This window comes from Salvelinus alpinus, chromosome 9 (assembly GCF_045679555.1).
Source record: "Salvelinus alpinus chromosome 9, SLU_Salpinus.1, whole genome shotgun sequence".
NCBI classification, from domain to species: domain Eukaryota; kingdom Metazoa; phylum Chordata; class Actinopteri; order Salmoniformes; family Salmonidae; genus Salvelinus; species Salvelinus alpinus.
The window spans coordinates 2,316,956-2,333,789 of NC_092094.1; the positions used below are offsets into that span (position 1 = coordinate 2,316,956).

At 41.1% G+C, this 16,834-nt stretch overlaps 1 protein-coding gene across 1 annotated transcript in view; it reads left to right on the top strand.

Moving 5' to 3' along the window:
• The window catches only part of vwf (von Willebrand factor), a 186,683-nt gene that overhangs the window by 60,994 nt on the left and 108,855 nt on the right, over positions 1–16,834 (top strand). Inside the window, exons 21-28 of the mRNA XM_071415668.1 lie at positions 2,197–2,331; positions 2,541–2,687; positions 4,469–4,609; positions 4,791–4,889; positions 6,543–6,699; positions 7,562–7,726; positions 13,968–14,103; positions 14,342–14,651. Of these exons, the coding sequence (XP_071271769.1) occupies positions 2,197–2,331; positions 2,541–2,687; positions 4,469–4,609; positions 4,791–4,889; positions 6,543–6,699; positions 7,562–7,726; positions 13,968–14,103; positions 14,342–14,651 (1,290 nt within the window). The remainder of the gene's footprint in view (positions 1–2,196; positions 2,332–2,540; positions 2,688–4,468; positions 4,610–4,790; positions 4,890–6,542; positions 6,700–7,561; positions 7,727–13,967; positions 14,104–14,341; positions 14,652–16,834) is intronic.

Below are 16,834 nucleotides of genomic sequence, written 5' to 3' on the forward strand. Positions count from 1 at the left end.
GGTGAGGCCGGGTGCTGCAGACTGTTCTAGTGCCCTTGCCAATTTGTTGAAATATACAGTTGATGTCGGAAGATTACATACACTTAGGTTGGAGTCATTAAAACTTGTTTTTTAACCACTCCACGAATGTGTTGTTAACAAACTATAGTTTTGGCGAGTCAGTTAAGACATCTACTTTGTTCATGAGACATGCCATTTTGCCAACAATTGTTTACAGACAGATTATTTAACTTATATTTCACTGTATCACAATTCCAGTGGGTCAAAAGTTTACATACACTAAGTTGATTTTGCCTTTAAACAGCTTGGGAAATTCCAGAAAAGTATGTCATGTCTTTAGAAGCTTCTGATAGGCTAATTGGCCACCTTCAAACTCAGTGGCTCTTTGCTTGACATCATGGGAAAATAAAAATAAATCAGCCAAGACCTCAGGAAAATAACTGTAGACCTCCACACGTCTGGTTCATCCTTGGGAGCAATTTCTAAATGCCTGAAGGTACCATTTTCATCTGTACAAACAATAGTACGCAAGTATAAACACCACAGGATCACTCATCCATCACACCGCTCAGGATGGAGACTTGTTCTGTCTCCTAGAGATAAACGTACTTTGGTGCGAAAGGTTCAAATCAATCCCAGAACAACAGCAAAGGACCTTATGAAGATGCTGGAGGAAACAGGTACAAAAGTATCTATATCCATAGTTAAACGTGTCCTATATCCACAGACGACTTTTTCAACATGTGTAATACCAACATGTCTCAAGCAGACCACCACGGTCCTTGTGCCCAAGAACACAAAGGCAACCTGCCTAAATGACTACAGACACATAGCACTCACGTCCGTAGCCATGAAGTGCTTTGAAAGGCTGGTAAAGGCTCACATCAACACCATTATCCCAGAAACCTTAGACCCACTCCAATTTGCATACCACCCAAGCAGATCCACAGATGATGCAATTTCTATTGCACTCCACACTGCCCTTTCCCACCTGGACAAACGGAACACCTATGTGAGAATGCTATTCATTGACTACAGCTCAGTGTTCAACACCATAGTTCCCTCAAAGCTAATCACTAAGCTAAGGAACCTGGGACTAAACACCTCCCTCTGCAACTGGATCCACTTCACAAAATAGATGGAATCATGATGAAAGGAAAATTATGTGGATATATTGAATCAACATCTCAAGACACCAGTCAGGAAGTTAAAACTTGGTCGCAAATGGGTCTTCCAAATGGACAATGACCCCAAGCATACTTCCAAAGTTGTGGCAAAATGTATTAATGACAACAAAGTCAAGGTATTGGAGTGGCCATCACAAAGCCCTGAAATAAATAATTCTCTCTACTATTGTTCTGACATTTCACATTCTTAAAATAAAGTGGTGATCCTAACTGACCTAAAACAGGGAATTTTTACCTAGATTAAATGTCAGGAAATGTGAAAAAACTGAGTTTAAATGTATTTGGCTAAGGTGTATGTAAACTTCTGACTTCAACTATATGTTAAAGACAGTGGGGCTTAAGCTGCATCCCTGTCTCACCCCACGGCCCTGTCTCCCCCCACGGCCCTGTCTCACCCCACGGCCCTGTCTCACCCCACGGCCCTGTCTCACCCCACGGCCCTGTGGAAAGAAATGTGTGTGGTTTTTGCCAATTTTAACTGCACACTTGTTGTTTGTGTACATGGATTTTATAATGTCGTATGTTTTTCCACCAACACCACTTTCCATCAATTGTATAGTAGACCCTCGTGCCAAATTGAGTCAAAAGCTTTTTGAAATCAACAAATCATGAGAAGACTGCCTTTGATTCGGTTTGCATGTTTGTAAATAGGGTGTGGAGAGTGAACACGTGAGCTGTCGTACGGTAATTTGGTAAAAAGCCAATTTGACATTTGCTCAGTACATTGTTTTCACTGAGGAAATGTACACGTCTGCTGTTAATGATAATGCAGCGGATTTTCCCAAGGTTGCAGTTTATGTATATCCCACAGTAGTTATTGGGGTCAAATTTGTGGATTGGGGTGATCAGTCCTTGGTTCCAAATATTGGGAAAGATGCCAGAGCTAAGGATGATGTTAAATAATTTAAGTACAGCCAATTGGAATTTGTTGTCTGTATATTTTATCATTTCATCTCTCTCTCCCTCCCACCATCTCCCACTCTTTCTCTCTCCACGTCTATTTCTCCAGGACCAGTGTGGAGGAGACGAGGGGTCATTCAGGGTGCTTGTGGAGAATGAGGCCTGTGGGGTCGTAGGTCATCGCTGTGCTAAAGCTGTTACAGTCTACTACCAGGGAGGACTCATAACTATGGAGAACGGACAGGTCACACACACACACACACACACACACACACACACACACACACACACACACACACACACACACACACACACACACACACACACACACACACACACACACACACACACACACACACACACACACACACACACACACACACACACAGACACACACACATACACACACACACACACACACACACACATTTAACCCCCCCCCCCCCTCTCCAGGTGAGGATGAAGAAGCCAGTGATGAAGGGTGTTGAGGTGGAGATCATTCGCTCTGGTCAGTTCTTCATCCTGCTGCTGGGGAAACACATCTCTATCAGCTGGGACCTGGGGACCCGCCTGCTGGTACACATCTCCTCACAGTACAGGGTAATACTGATACTATAATAATACTATACTACTAATGTACTTTTATACTATCACTACAATACTACTACTATACTACTACTGCTATACTACCACCATACTACTACTGTACTGTTATACTAGTACTGCTATATACTACTACTACTTTTATACTACTACTACACAATTACTTCTACTACACCACTACTGCTACTACTACTACTACTACTACTACTGTAATACCACTACTACTACTGCTATACTACTAGTATATTACTAATATTAATAAACTACTAATAATAATAATAATAATAATACGACAGTACTTCTATACCACTATATACTAGTACTGCTATATACTACTACTACTTTTATACTACTACTACACAATTACTCCTACTACACCACTACTACTGCTCTAATACCACTACTACCACTATATACTACTACTGTTATACTACTACTACACAATTACTTCTACTACACCACTACTACTACTACTACTACTACTACTACTACTACTACTACGACTACTGTAATACCACTACTACTACTGCTATACTACTAGTATACTACTAATACTACTAATATTAATAAACTACTACTAATAATAATAATAGTAAGACAATACTTCTATACCACTACTAATACACACTTACTCCTACTACACCACTACTACTGCTCTAATACCACTACTACTACTACACTACTGGTATACTACTACTAATAATAATATTAATAAACTACTACTAATAATAATGATCTTCTCCTCCTCCTACTACTACTACTACTACTACTACTACTACTACTACTACTACTAAACTACTAAACTACTACTAATAATAATGATCTACTCATCCTACTACTACTACTACTACTACTACTACTAAACTACTAAACTACTACTAATAATAATGATCTACTCCTCCTCCTACTACTACTACTACTACTCCTCCTCCTCCTCCTCCTCCTCCTACTACTACTACTACTACTACTACTACTACTACTACTACTACTACTAAACTACTAAACTACTACTACTAATAATGATCTACTCCTCCTACTACTACTAGTACTACTATACTAATATGCTGGAGGACTACTACACTACTACTGCTACTATACCACTACTACTATACTAATATGCTGGAGGACTACTACACTACTACTGCTACTATACCACTACTACTATACTAATATGCTGGAGGACTACTACACTACTACTGCTACTATACCACTACTACTATACTACTACAATACACTACTAATTTACTTGCACTATACTACTACAACAATACTACTACTACACTAATGTGCTGCTATACAACTACACTACTCTACTACTACTACTACCATACTATGTCTACTACTACTGCTATACCACCCGACACTAATTTACTACTATACTGCCACTATACTACCACCACACAAATATATACTACTGCTATACAACTACTGCACACATATACTACTGCTATATTACTATGACACAAATATACTACTGCTATACTAATATGTTACTACTATTACACACATATACTACTACTATACTACTACTCCACTAATATGCTATTATACTACTACACTGCTACTATTCTACCATACCATACATACGATTATACTGCTATTATACTGCACTTCATAACTGTCTCCATGATTCTGTGTATTTATTTCTGTGTGTGTGTGTGTGTGTGTGTGTGTGTGTGTGTGTGTGTGTGTGTGTGTGTGTGTGTGTGTGTGTGTGTGTGTGTGTGTGTGTGTGTGTGTGTGTGTGTGTGTGTGTGTGTGTGTGTGTGTGTGTGTAGGAGCGTGTGTGTGGTCTGTGTGGCAACTATGATGGAAACGTGAACAACGACCTTCTAAGCAGCAACAACCAGCTAGAGGTCGACTCCACCCACTTTGGAAACTCCTGGAAGGTTAAACCCAGCTGTGCCGATGCAACAAAGGTACACAGACAGACAGACACACAGACAGATACACAGACAGACACACAGACACACAGACAGACAGACACAGAGACAGAGTCTATAGTATGTGTGTTTCTGTTCAACTTCTTCAGAACTTTAACAATGTCTGTCTGTCTGTCTGTCTGTCTGTCTGTCTGTCTCTTTGTGTGTGTGTGTGTAGCTACCCCCTCCCTGCAGTGATAACATAGTGAGATTGGTGACTGTGGAACAGTCCTGTCGTGTTCTAACCAGTGCCCTCTTCAGAGCCTGCAACAGTCTGGTGAGTCACAAACACACTACATAACACTCTTAGAACCTGTAATGAACACTACATAACACTATTACACTCTATATCACCTGTATAACACTCACTATATACCGTTCTTATAACCTGTAATAAACACTACAAAACACATTTATAACCAGTAATAAACAATACATAACACGCTTATAACCAGTAGTAAACACAATATAACACTTTTATAACCAGTAAGAAACACTACAACTCTTATAACCTGTAATAAACACTATATAACACTTTTATAACCTGTAATAAACACCACATAATGCTCTTTTAACCTGTAATAAACATTACATAACACTTATGAACTGTAATAAACACTACATGACACTCATACCTTTAATAAGCACTATATATAACACTTTCATAACCTGTAATAAACACTTCATAAAACTCTTATAACCTGCATTAAATACTACATAACACTCATAACCTGTAATAGACACCATATATAAAACACTTTCTTAACCTGTAAAACACTAAATAACACTATAATAACTGTCAATAAACACTACATAACACTCATAACCTGTAATAAACACTACATAACACTTTTAGAACCATAATAAACACTACATATCACGTTTATAACTTGTAATAAACACTACATAACATTAATAACCCGTAATAAACACTACATAACACTCATAGCCTGTAATAAACACTACACAACACATTTGTAACCTGTAATCAACACTACATAACATTCATAACCTATAATAAACACTACATAACACTCATAGCCTGTATTCAACACTAAATAACATTAATAACCTGTAATAAACACTACATAACACTCATAACCTGTAATAAACACTACACAACACTCTTATAGCCTGTAATAAACACTACATAACACTCTTATAGCCTGTAATAAACACTACATAACACTCTTATAGCCTGTAATAAACACTACATAACACTCATAGCCTGTAATAAACACTACATAACACTCTTATAGCCTGTAATAAACACTAAATAGCCCTCATAACCTGTAATAAACACTACATAACACTCATAGCCTGTTATAAACACTACATAACACTCATAGCCTGTAATAAACACTACATAAAACTCATAACCTGTAATAAACACTACATAACACTCATAGCCTGTAATAAACACTACATAACACTCTTATAGCCTGTAACAAATACTACATACCACTCATAGCCTGTAACAAACACTACATACCACTCATAACCTGTAATAAACACTAATACACTCTTATAGCCTGTAATAAACACCACAACACTCGTATAGCCTGTAATAAACACTACATAACATATAGCCTGTAATAAACACTACATAACACTCATAACCTGTAATAAACACTACATAACACTCATAACCTGTAATAAACACTACACAACACTTTTGTAAACTGTAATCAACACTACAACACTCGTATAACCTGTAATAAACTGTACATAACACCCTTACAACCTGTAATAACCACTATATATTACACTTTGTGCACGTGTGTGTGTGTGTGTGTGTGTGTGTGTGTGTGTGTGTGTGTGTGTGTGTGTGTGTGTGTGTGTGTGTGTGTGTGTGTGTGTGTGTGTGTGTGTGTGTGTGTGTGTGTGTGTGTGTGTGTGTGTGTGTGTGTGTGTGCGTGCGCGCGTGTAGGTGGACCCAGAGCCCTATGTAGAGATGTGTGTGGAGGCGGCGTGCTCCTGTCCGTCCGTCGGAGACTGTGCGTGTTTCTGTGATATCATCGCTGCATACTCCCAGGCCTGCTCCGAGATGGGCGTGGCTGTCAGCTGGAGGTCTAATGAGCTGTGCCGTAAGTCACAGGCCACACCCACACAGCATGGATACCATAGTTACTCACTGAAAACTGGCGGAATCATTGGCCGTGTCTGAAACCTGGCTTGCCAACAACTTACTTAAAATGCATGCTACATACTATTCAGAACGTACTGGACTGCAGTGAGCAACACATATCAACGTACTAGGCTCATACTACTGAGAATGTATCATCTAATTCTCAACTGGGTTGATTCCCACAATTCATTCACTCCTACAGTGATTATCAGCTGTCAAACAGAAGTGGGTCTCACAAAACGGTTATCTTCCTACATTTTAGTCATTTAGCAGACACTCTTATCCAGACAATTTAGTGTTATTTGCCTCACTCAAGTGCACAACAACATCATTTTTCTTCTAGTCAGCTCTGGGAATTTGAACCTGAATTCTATTAGATGAACATCCCAAATTATCTATGAGCATTTAAAACTTACTAGATAAAACATACCACATTTAAAACATACTAAATTTAAAACATACCACATTTAAAACATACTATATTTAAAGCATATTACATTTAAAGCATGCTACATTTAGAGCATACTACATTTAAAGTATACTACATTTAGAGCATACTACATTTTCTAAATGTCATATACTATAGAACTTAATTTTTTCCAAAACAACGCAAGTATAGGTATTCAGACGGCAACTTTCTTTAGCCTTCCGACTTCAAATAAAGTTGTTTCATGTGAAGTGTGTGTGTGTGTGTGTGTGTGTGTGTGTGTGTGTGTGTGTGTGTGTGTGTGTGTGTGTGTGTGTGTGTGTGTGTGTGTGTGTGTGTGTGTGTGTGTGTGTGTGTGTGTGTGTGTGTGTGTGTGTGTGTGTGTGTGTGTTAGCTCTGAGCTGCGAGGAGCTGAACACTGCAGCAGAGGGTTTGGGGGAGCAATGCCAGTGGAGGTATAACACATGTGGCTCTGCTTGTCCAATCACCTGTCAGCACTCACAGCCCCTCCCCTGTCCATTCACCTGTATCGAGGGCTGCCACGCTACCTGCCCCCCAGGTAAGACACACATACACACATACAAACATACATAATAATATGTAATAAAGATCATAAATGAACCAAAGAGGAGAATGAATGGCTTCTATTCACCTGTATCGAGGGCTGCCACTCTACCAGGTAAGACAAAGATGAGGGGTTATAAAGGTCATGAATTAACCGAAGATAATTAATGCCTTACTATCACCCTGGTGAACATTTATTTAGTTCGTTTTTTTGCGTCAACGTATCTACGGGTAAACGCGTGGTGTGGATATTAAATATACGTATATATTTTTTATTGTTACACAAAAGCCTCGACAAGTCCATCTAATCCATTCAGCCACAGTCTAGACCTGGATAACCAGGGTCTTGTTTCTAATCCATTCAGTCACAGTCTAGACCTGGATAACCAGGGTCTTGTTTCTAATCCATTCAGTCACAGTCTAGACCTGGATAACCAGGGTCTTGTTTCTAATCCATTCAGCCACAGTCTAGACCTGGATAACCAGGGTCTTGTTTCTAATCCATTCAGTCACAGTCTAGACCTGGATAACCAGGGTCTTGTTTCTAATCCATTCAGTCACAGTCTAGACCTGGATAACCAGGGTCTTGTTTCTAATCCATTCAGTCACAGTCTAGACCTGGATAACCAGGGTCTTGTTTCTAATCCATTCAGTCACAGTCTAGACCTGGATAACCAGGGTCTTGTTTCTAATCCATTCAGTCACAGTCTAGACCTGGATGACCAGGGTCTTGTTTCTAATCCATTCAGTCACAGTCTAGACCTGGATAACCAGGGTCTTGTTTCTAATCCATTCAGTCACAGTCTAGACCTGGATAACCAGGGTCTTGTTTCTAATCCATTCAGTCACAGTCTAGACCTGGATAACCAGGGTCTTGTTTCTAATCCATTCAGTCACAGTCTAGACCTGGATAACCAGGGTCTTGTTTCTAATCCATTCAGTCACAGTCTAGACCTGGATGACCAGGGCCTTGTTTCTAATCCATTCAGTCACAGTCTAGACCTGGATAACCAGGGTCTTGTTTCTAATCCATTCAGCCACAGTCTAGACCTGGATAACCAGGGTCTTGTTTCTAATCCATTCAGTCACTGTCTAGACCTGGATAACCAGGGTCTTGTTTCTAATCCATTCAGTCACAGTCTAGACCTGGATAACCAGGGTCTTGTTTCTAATCCATTCAGTCACTGTCTAGACCTGGATAACCAGGGTCTTGTTTCTAATCCATTCAGTCACAGTCTAGACCTGGATAACCAGGGCCTTGTTTCTAATCCATTCAGCCACAGTCTAGACCTGGATAACCAGGGTCTTGTTTCTAATCCATTCAGTCACAGTCTAGACCTGGATAACCAGGGTCTTGTTTCTAATCCATTCAGTCACAGTCTAGACCTGGATAACCAGGGTCTTGTTTCTAATCCATTCAGTCACTGTCTAGACCTGGATAACCAGGGTCTTGTTTCTAATCCATTCAGTCACAGTCTAGACCTGGATGACCAGGGTCTTGTTTCTAATCCATTCAGCCACAGTCTAGACCTGGATAACCAGGGTCTTGTTTCTAATCCATTCAGTCACAGTCTAGACCTGGATAACCAGGGTCTTGTTTCTAATCCATTCAGTCACTGTCTAGACCTGGATAACCAGGGTCTTGTTTCTAATCCATTCAGTCACAGTCTAGACCTGGATAACCAGGGTCTTGTTTCTAATCCATTCAGTCACAGTCTAGACCTGGATAACCAGGGTCTTGTTTCTAATCCATTCAGTCACAGTCTAGACCTGGATAACCAGGGTCTTGTTTCTAATCCATTCAGCCACAGTCTAGACCTGGATAACCAGGGTCTTGTTTCTAATCCATTCAGTCACAGTCTAGACCTGTATAACCAGGGTCTTGTTTCTAATCCATTCAGTCACAGTCTAGACCTGGATAACCAGGGTCTTGTTTCTAATCCATTCAGTCACAGTCTAGACCTGGATAACCAGGGTCTTGTTTCTAATCCATTCAGTCACAGTCTAGACCTGTATAACCAGGGTCTTGTTTCTAATCCATTCAGTCACAGTCTAGACCTGGATAACCAGGGTCTTGTTTCTAATCCATTCAGTCACAGTCTAGACCTGTATAACCAGGGTCTTGTTTCTAGTCCATTCAGTCACAGTCTAGACCTGTATAACCAGGGTCTTGTTTCTAATCCATTCAGTCACTGTCTAGACCTGGATGACCAGGGTCTTGATTCCCAGTTACAATATAACTTTTTTTTAAAAATGTTTTTGTTTGTTTAACCTTTATTTAACCTTTATTTAACTAGGCTATTAATTTAAGAACAAATTTGTATTTACTATGACGGCCTACTCCTGCCAAATCCGGACGGTGTTGGGCCAATTTTGCGCCGTGCTATGGGATTCCCATTCACGCCCGGATGTGATGCAGGAACTTAAGCATTACAATGATCATACCATTTGCATTGTTATTTACCAGCCAACTTTTTAAATGTTTCCCAAACAAGTACGTAGAGGGAACATTGGGTGTGCATAGTTAGACCATTTGTACATGATCGAAAGAAAAGCCTCGCTTCTCTCGGATCAGCTTTCTCCATTCAAATCTGACGTTAGGACATTTGAGGCGTCTGTTTCTCAAACTAGACACCCTAATGTACTTGTCTTCTTGCTCAGTTGTGCACCGGGGCCTCCCACTCCTCTTTCTATTCTGGTTAGAGCCAGTTTGCACTGTTCTGTGAAGGGAGTAGTATACAGCGTTGTGCCAGATCTTCAGTTTCTTGGCAATTTCTTGCGTGGAATAGCTTTAATTTCTCAGAACAAGAATAGACTGATGAGTTTCAGAAGGAAGTGCTTTGTTTCTGGCAATTTCGAGCCTGTAATTAAACACACAAATTTTGATGCTCCAGATACTCAACTAGTCTAAAGAAGGCCAGTTTTATTGCTTCTTTAAATCAGCACAACAGTTTTCTGCAAAAGGGTTTTATTAATGATCAATTAGCCTTTTAAAATGATAAACTTGGATTAGCTAACAGATTGTTTCCATTGTAACACAGGAGTGATGGTTGATGATAATGCGCCTCTGTACGCCTATGTACTTGTCACGTTCTGACCTGAGTTCTTTTGTTATTTCTTTGTTTTAGTATGGTCAGGGCGTGAGTTGGGTGGGTTAACTATGTTCGTTTTTCTATGTTGGTTTTTTCGTTTGGCCTGGTATGATTCTCAATCAGAGGCAGGTGTCGTTAGTTGTCTCTGATTGAGAATCATACTTAGGTAGCCTTTTTCCACCTGGGTTTCGTGGGTGGTTGTTTTCCGTGTCAGTGTTTGTTCCACACGGAACTGTTTCGGTTTTTATTTCACGTATCGTTTTTTGTTTTGTTTCTGTGTTCGTTTGTTTCATTAAAATATATTATGGACACATACCATGCTGCGCATTGGTCCGACATTTCTTACTCCTCGTCAGAGGAGGACGAAGAAAACCGTTACAGTACTGTAGATGTTCCATTACAAATCAGCGGTTTCCAGCTACAATAGTCATTTACAACATTAACAATGTCTACACTGTATTTCTGATCAATTTGATGTTATTTTAATGGACCAAAAATGTGCTTTTCTTTCAAAAACAAGGACGTACAGTAGAAGTCGGACATTTACTTACACCTTAGCCAAAGTAATTTAAACAATTCCTGACATTTAATCCCAGTAAAAATTCCCTGTTTTAGGTCAGTTAGATTCCCCACTTTCTTTTAAACATGTGAAATGTCAGAACAATAGTTGAGAGAATGATTTATTTCAGCTTTTATTTCTTTCATCACATTCTCAGTTTACAGAAGTTTACATACACTCAATTAGTATTTGGTAGCATTGCCTTTAAATTGTTTAACTTGGGTCAAAACATTCGGGTAGCCTTCCACAAGCTTCCCACAATAAGTTGGGTGAATTTTGGCCCATTCCTCCTGACAGAGCTGGTGTAACTGAGTCAGGTTTGTAGGCCTCCTTGCTCGCACACACTTTTTCAGTTCTGCCCACAAATATTCCATAGGATTGAGGTCACTTTGTTGTCCTTAAGCCATTTTGCCACAACTTTGAAAGTTTGCTTGGGGTCATTGTCCATTTAGAAGACCCATTTGCAACCAAGCTTTAACTTCCTCACTGAAGTGTTGAGATTTTGCTTCAATATATCCACATAATTTTCATGCCTTCAATGCCATCTATTTTGTGAACTGCACCAGTCCCTCCTGCAGCAAAGCACCCCCACAACATGATGCTGCTACCCCAGTGCTTCACAGTTGGGATGGTGTTTTTCGGCCTGCAAGCTTCACCCTTTTTCCTCCAAACATAACGATAGGCATTATGGCCAAACAGTTCTATTTTTGTTTCATCAGACCAGAGGACATTTCTCCAAAAAGTACGATCTTTGTCCCCATGTGCTGTTGCGAACCATAGTCTGGCTTGTCTATGGCGGTTTTGGAGCAGTGGCTTCTTCCTTGCTGAGAGGACTTTCAGGTAATGTCGATATAGTACTCGTTTTAATGTGGAAATAGATACTTTTATACCTTTTTCTCTCAGCATCTTCGCCAGGTCCTTTGCTGTTGTTCTGGGATTGATTTGCACTTTTCGCACCAAAGTACGTTCATCTCTAGGAGACAGAATGCATCTCCTTCCTCAGTGGTATACGACTGAGTGGTCCCATGATGTTTATACTTGCATACTATTGTTTGGACAGATGAACGTGGTACCTTCAGGCATTTGGAAATTTCTCCCAAGGATGAACCAGACTTGCGGAGGGCTACAATTTTTTTTCTGAAGTCTTGGCTGATTTCTTAGATTTTCCCATGATGTCAAGCAAAGAGCCACTGAATTTGAAGGTAGTTCTTGAAATGCATCCACAGGTACACCTCCAATTGACTCAAAGTATGTCAATTAGCCTATCAGAAACTTCTAACATCATGACATCCTTTTCTGAAATCTTTCAAGCTGTTTAAAGGCACAATCAACTTAGTGTATGTAAACTTCTGACCCACTGGAATTGTGATACAGTGAATTAGAAGTGAAATAATCTGTCTGTAAACAATTGTTGGAAAAATTACTTGTGTCATGTACAAAGTAGATGTCCTAACCGACTTGCCAAAACTATAGTTTGTTATTAACAACAAATTTGTGGAGTGGTTGAAAAATGAGTTTTAATGACTCCAACCTAAGTGGATGTAAACGTTCGACTTCAACTGTATGTGTGAACTGGTGAATGTGCTCGTGAACTGGTGAATGTGCTCGTGAACTGGTGAATGTGCTCGTGAACAGGTGAATGTGCTCGTGAACTGGTGAATGTGCTTGTGAACTGGTGAATGTGCTCGTGAACTGGTGAATGTGCTTGTGAACTGGTGAATGTGCTCGTGAACTGGTGAATGTGCTTGTGAACTGGTGAATGTGCTCGTGAACTGGTGAATGTGCTTGTGAACTGGTGAATGTGCTCGTGAACTGGTGAATGTGCTTGTGAACTGGTGAATGTGCTCGTGAACAGGTGAATGTGCTCGTGAACAGGTGAATGTGCTCGTGAACTGGTGAATGTGCTCGTGAACTGGTGAATGTGCTTGTGAACTGGTGAATGTGCTTGTGAACTGGTGAATGTGCTTGTGAACTGGTGAATGTGCTCGTGAACAGGTGAATGTGCTCGTGAACAGGTGAATGTGCTCGTGAACTGGTGAATGTGCTCGTGAACTGGTGAATGTGCTCGTGAACTGGTGAATGTGCTTGTGAACTGGTGAATGTGCTCGTGAACTGGTGAATGTGCTTGTGAACTGGTGAATGTGCTCGTGAACTGGAGAATGTGCTTGTGAACTGGTGAATGTGCTCGTGAACAGGTGAATGTGCTCGTGAACTGGTGAATGTGCTTGTGAACTGTTGAATGTGCTTGTGAACTGGTGAATGTGCTTGTGAACTGGTGAATGTGCTTGTGAACTGGTGAATGTGCTTGTGAACGCCTAAGAACAACTCGTGTCTCCATTGACAGTCCATGTTAATTGAAGACGGCTTCTTAGGCGCTCAGTAGCTAGGTTCATTTAGTCCCAATGTCACCCTTTTGATTCTAATTGGAACTTCTTGCTTTGTCGCTCAGCTCGTTCACAGCCATGTGGAAGCTACCTGTGTTGTTGATATTTAGTCCTAGATACACACACATACACATGCATACACACACACACACACACACACACAGTGCAGGCAGCAGTAACCCCTCCGCCTCTGCCTTGTAGGTCAGATATTGGATGAGGTTTCCATGCAGTGTGTTGAACCCGCCCAATGCCACATATGTTACCATGACGGAGAGAGGATCTCCCATGGTAACAAGGTCATCCTGAACCATGACGACCCCCAGCATTGTCAGATATGGTAACACACACACATAGACCACATACATTTGATATGTCTGGAACGATGTCTGGAACTATTAATCTAATTGTGTGTGTGTGTGTGTGTGTGTGTGTGTGTGTGTGTGTGTGTGTGTGTGTGTGTGTGTGTGTGTGTGTGTGTGTGTGTGTGTGTGTGTGTGTGTGTGTGTGTGTGTGTGTGTGTGTGTGTGTGTGTGTGTGTGTGTGTGTGTGTGTGTGTGTGTGTGTGTGTGTTCCAGCCACTGTGAGAACAACACTCTGAGCTGTGAGGTTTGTGCTCTTCTGGACACCGTAGCTTCGTACACTACCCCTGCTGGTCTGACCACACCCACCGCCCAGCCTGTCTCCACAGTGATGCCGGAGGGGTCATGTGACCGGGCCATGGACCTGGCCTTCCTATTAGATGGCTCGGCAGCGCTCAGCGAGGAGGACTTCCTGTCCGTCAAACAGTTCATTCTATCAGTGGTGGACAGGTTCAGGATGGGCTCCGCCCACACCAGGGCTACGGTACTGCTGTATCACTCTGGAGTCAAGACCTACGACATGCAGGTACACACACACACACACACACACACACACACACACACACACACACACACACACACACACACACACACACACACACACACACACACATACACACACACACACATACACACATACACACACACACATACACACACACACACACACAAACCAGGGCTACGGTCCTGCTGTATCACTCTGGAGTTAAGACTAGAGCTCTTCAAGGGTCAGGGTAGGATCCGGGTCGAGTCTAAACTCTGTAGTTGACCATTAGATCCGGGTAGGGTCCTGTTTGGTGGACTCGGATCTCTTGTGGGTGTAACAGACAGACCCTGAATTAAACAACATCAACTCAAATTTCACATATTTACGTTTTATTATCTTAAATTATTGTCAGACAAAATTGCATATCAGCCTGCTTTCATTTGTTTTGTGTAATTTATTCCTCTGAAATGGTATGCAGAAACGCACACAGCCACGTACAATTACTGACTGAGTACTGACCTCTATAGCATCTCAGGAAATGTCGGCTACTTGTCATTTTACCCCCCAAAAAGTGTGTATTATAATTTTTCAGATAAAATGACAGAGCCAATCATTTGTTTGCTTGTCTAACTGATTTGGTTGAATTCACTATTTGTCAAGTCAGTGAGGCAAGATGAAGTCGCCATATGCCAGTGTAATGGAGCTGCACCAGTGTAATGGAGCTGCACCAGTGTAATGGAGCTGCACCAGTGTAATGGAGATGCACCAGTGTAATGTAGATGGACCAGTGTAATGGAGATGCACCAGTGTAATGGAGCTGCACCAGTGTAATGGAGCTGCACCAGTGTAATGGAGCTGCACCAGTGTAATGGAGCTGCACCAGTGTAATGGAGCTGCACCAGTGTAATGGAGATGCACCAGTGTAATGGAGATGCACCAGTGTAATGGAGATGCACCAGTGTAATGGAGATGCACCAGTGTAATGGAGATAGATAGATAGATATATCAGATTTATTTTTCCTGCAAGGGAACTTCACCCTACTGGCTGGCCGGTGTCTCTGATATTTGATGAGGAGATGCTGTATGCTGGATGGATAATTGTTATTTGGGAAGCACAACTGTGGATACGGAAGGGGATATATATATATATATTGTCTTATTTATTCAATTTATACATTTGTGACCGACCGCCTTGATTCAGTCTTATGTTGTAAAATTTGAAATTGTGTTTTTTTACATTGGATAAAAGCAGAGACACAGAGTTACATAATGGTTTATCACACACTGCATTTGAGGAACAATGGGAAAGTAATTCTGCTTTGAAAGTTGCTACATTTTTGAGAAATTGGCCTTTGAATATTTTGGTACAATCTGGAGAGCTCTTCTTTGTCTACACCCATTCAGCATCGTTCACACAGTCTTAATTAGCCCGACCCATCTCTTTAAGGATTGATCCGAGCGTTCTGTACTAATAGCAGTCAAGCACACAAGCTATCTGGCTAACTTGCTAGCTACTTCCAGACACAAATGAGATAACAGCTCACTGAACATTACTCGCCCTAGCAGAGCTGGTTAGGCTGTTATGTTACTGTGCTGTCAGATTGTCTGATTGTAAATTCAGAGCGTTTCGCTGTCGGAGCGTTGACAGCGCACACTGGACGCTCTGACTGATGAGTAGGGTTGATCCGAGCATTCTGACCTCCAAACGGCAGTCACTCACCCAAGCTAACTGGCTAACATTGGCTAGCTTGCTAGCTACAGTACTTCCAGACACAAATGAGAACCTCACTCTGACCATTTTACTTTACCTAGCAGAGCTGGTTGGGCTGTTTTCATGTTATCCAGAGCATTGGTGACTGTAACTATGCTGCTGGCCACAATTTAATTACGCTTTATTACCAACGTTTACTGACACCGGCCATATTCATCGGGTGTTGAGCGTTTGTAAGTTCATCAGTTATTCTGCGCTCTGGCACATTCAGACGAGAGTGCTCTGAAATCGGAGTTGATGGCCAGACTGAATTTACGAACGCACCCGATATGGTTACTTGCATAGTGGAGTCTTTTGTTAAGACATGTAGCTAGCTAGCTAGCTAAACAATTAACCATAATCCCAACTCGTGACGTTACTACCCTGCATGAATCTGCAAGTAGCTAACCAACCATGTTCAATGTTAGCTAGCTAACATTAGGCTATAACTAGCCAAGGAAATGGCTCTGAG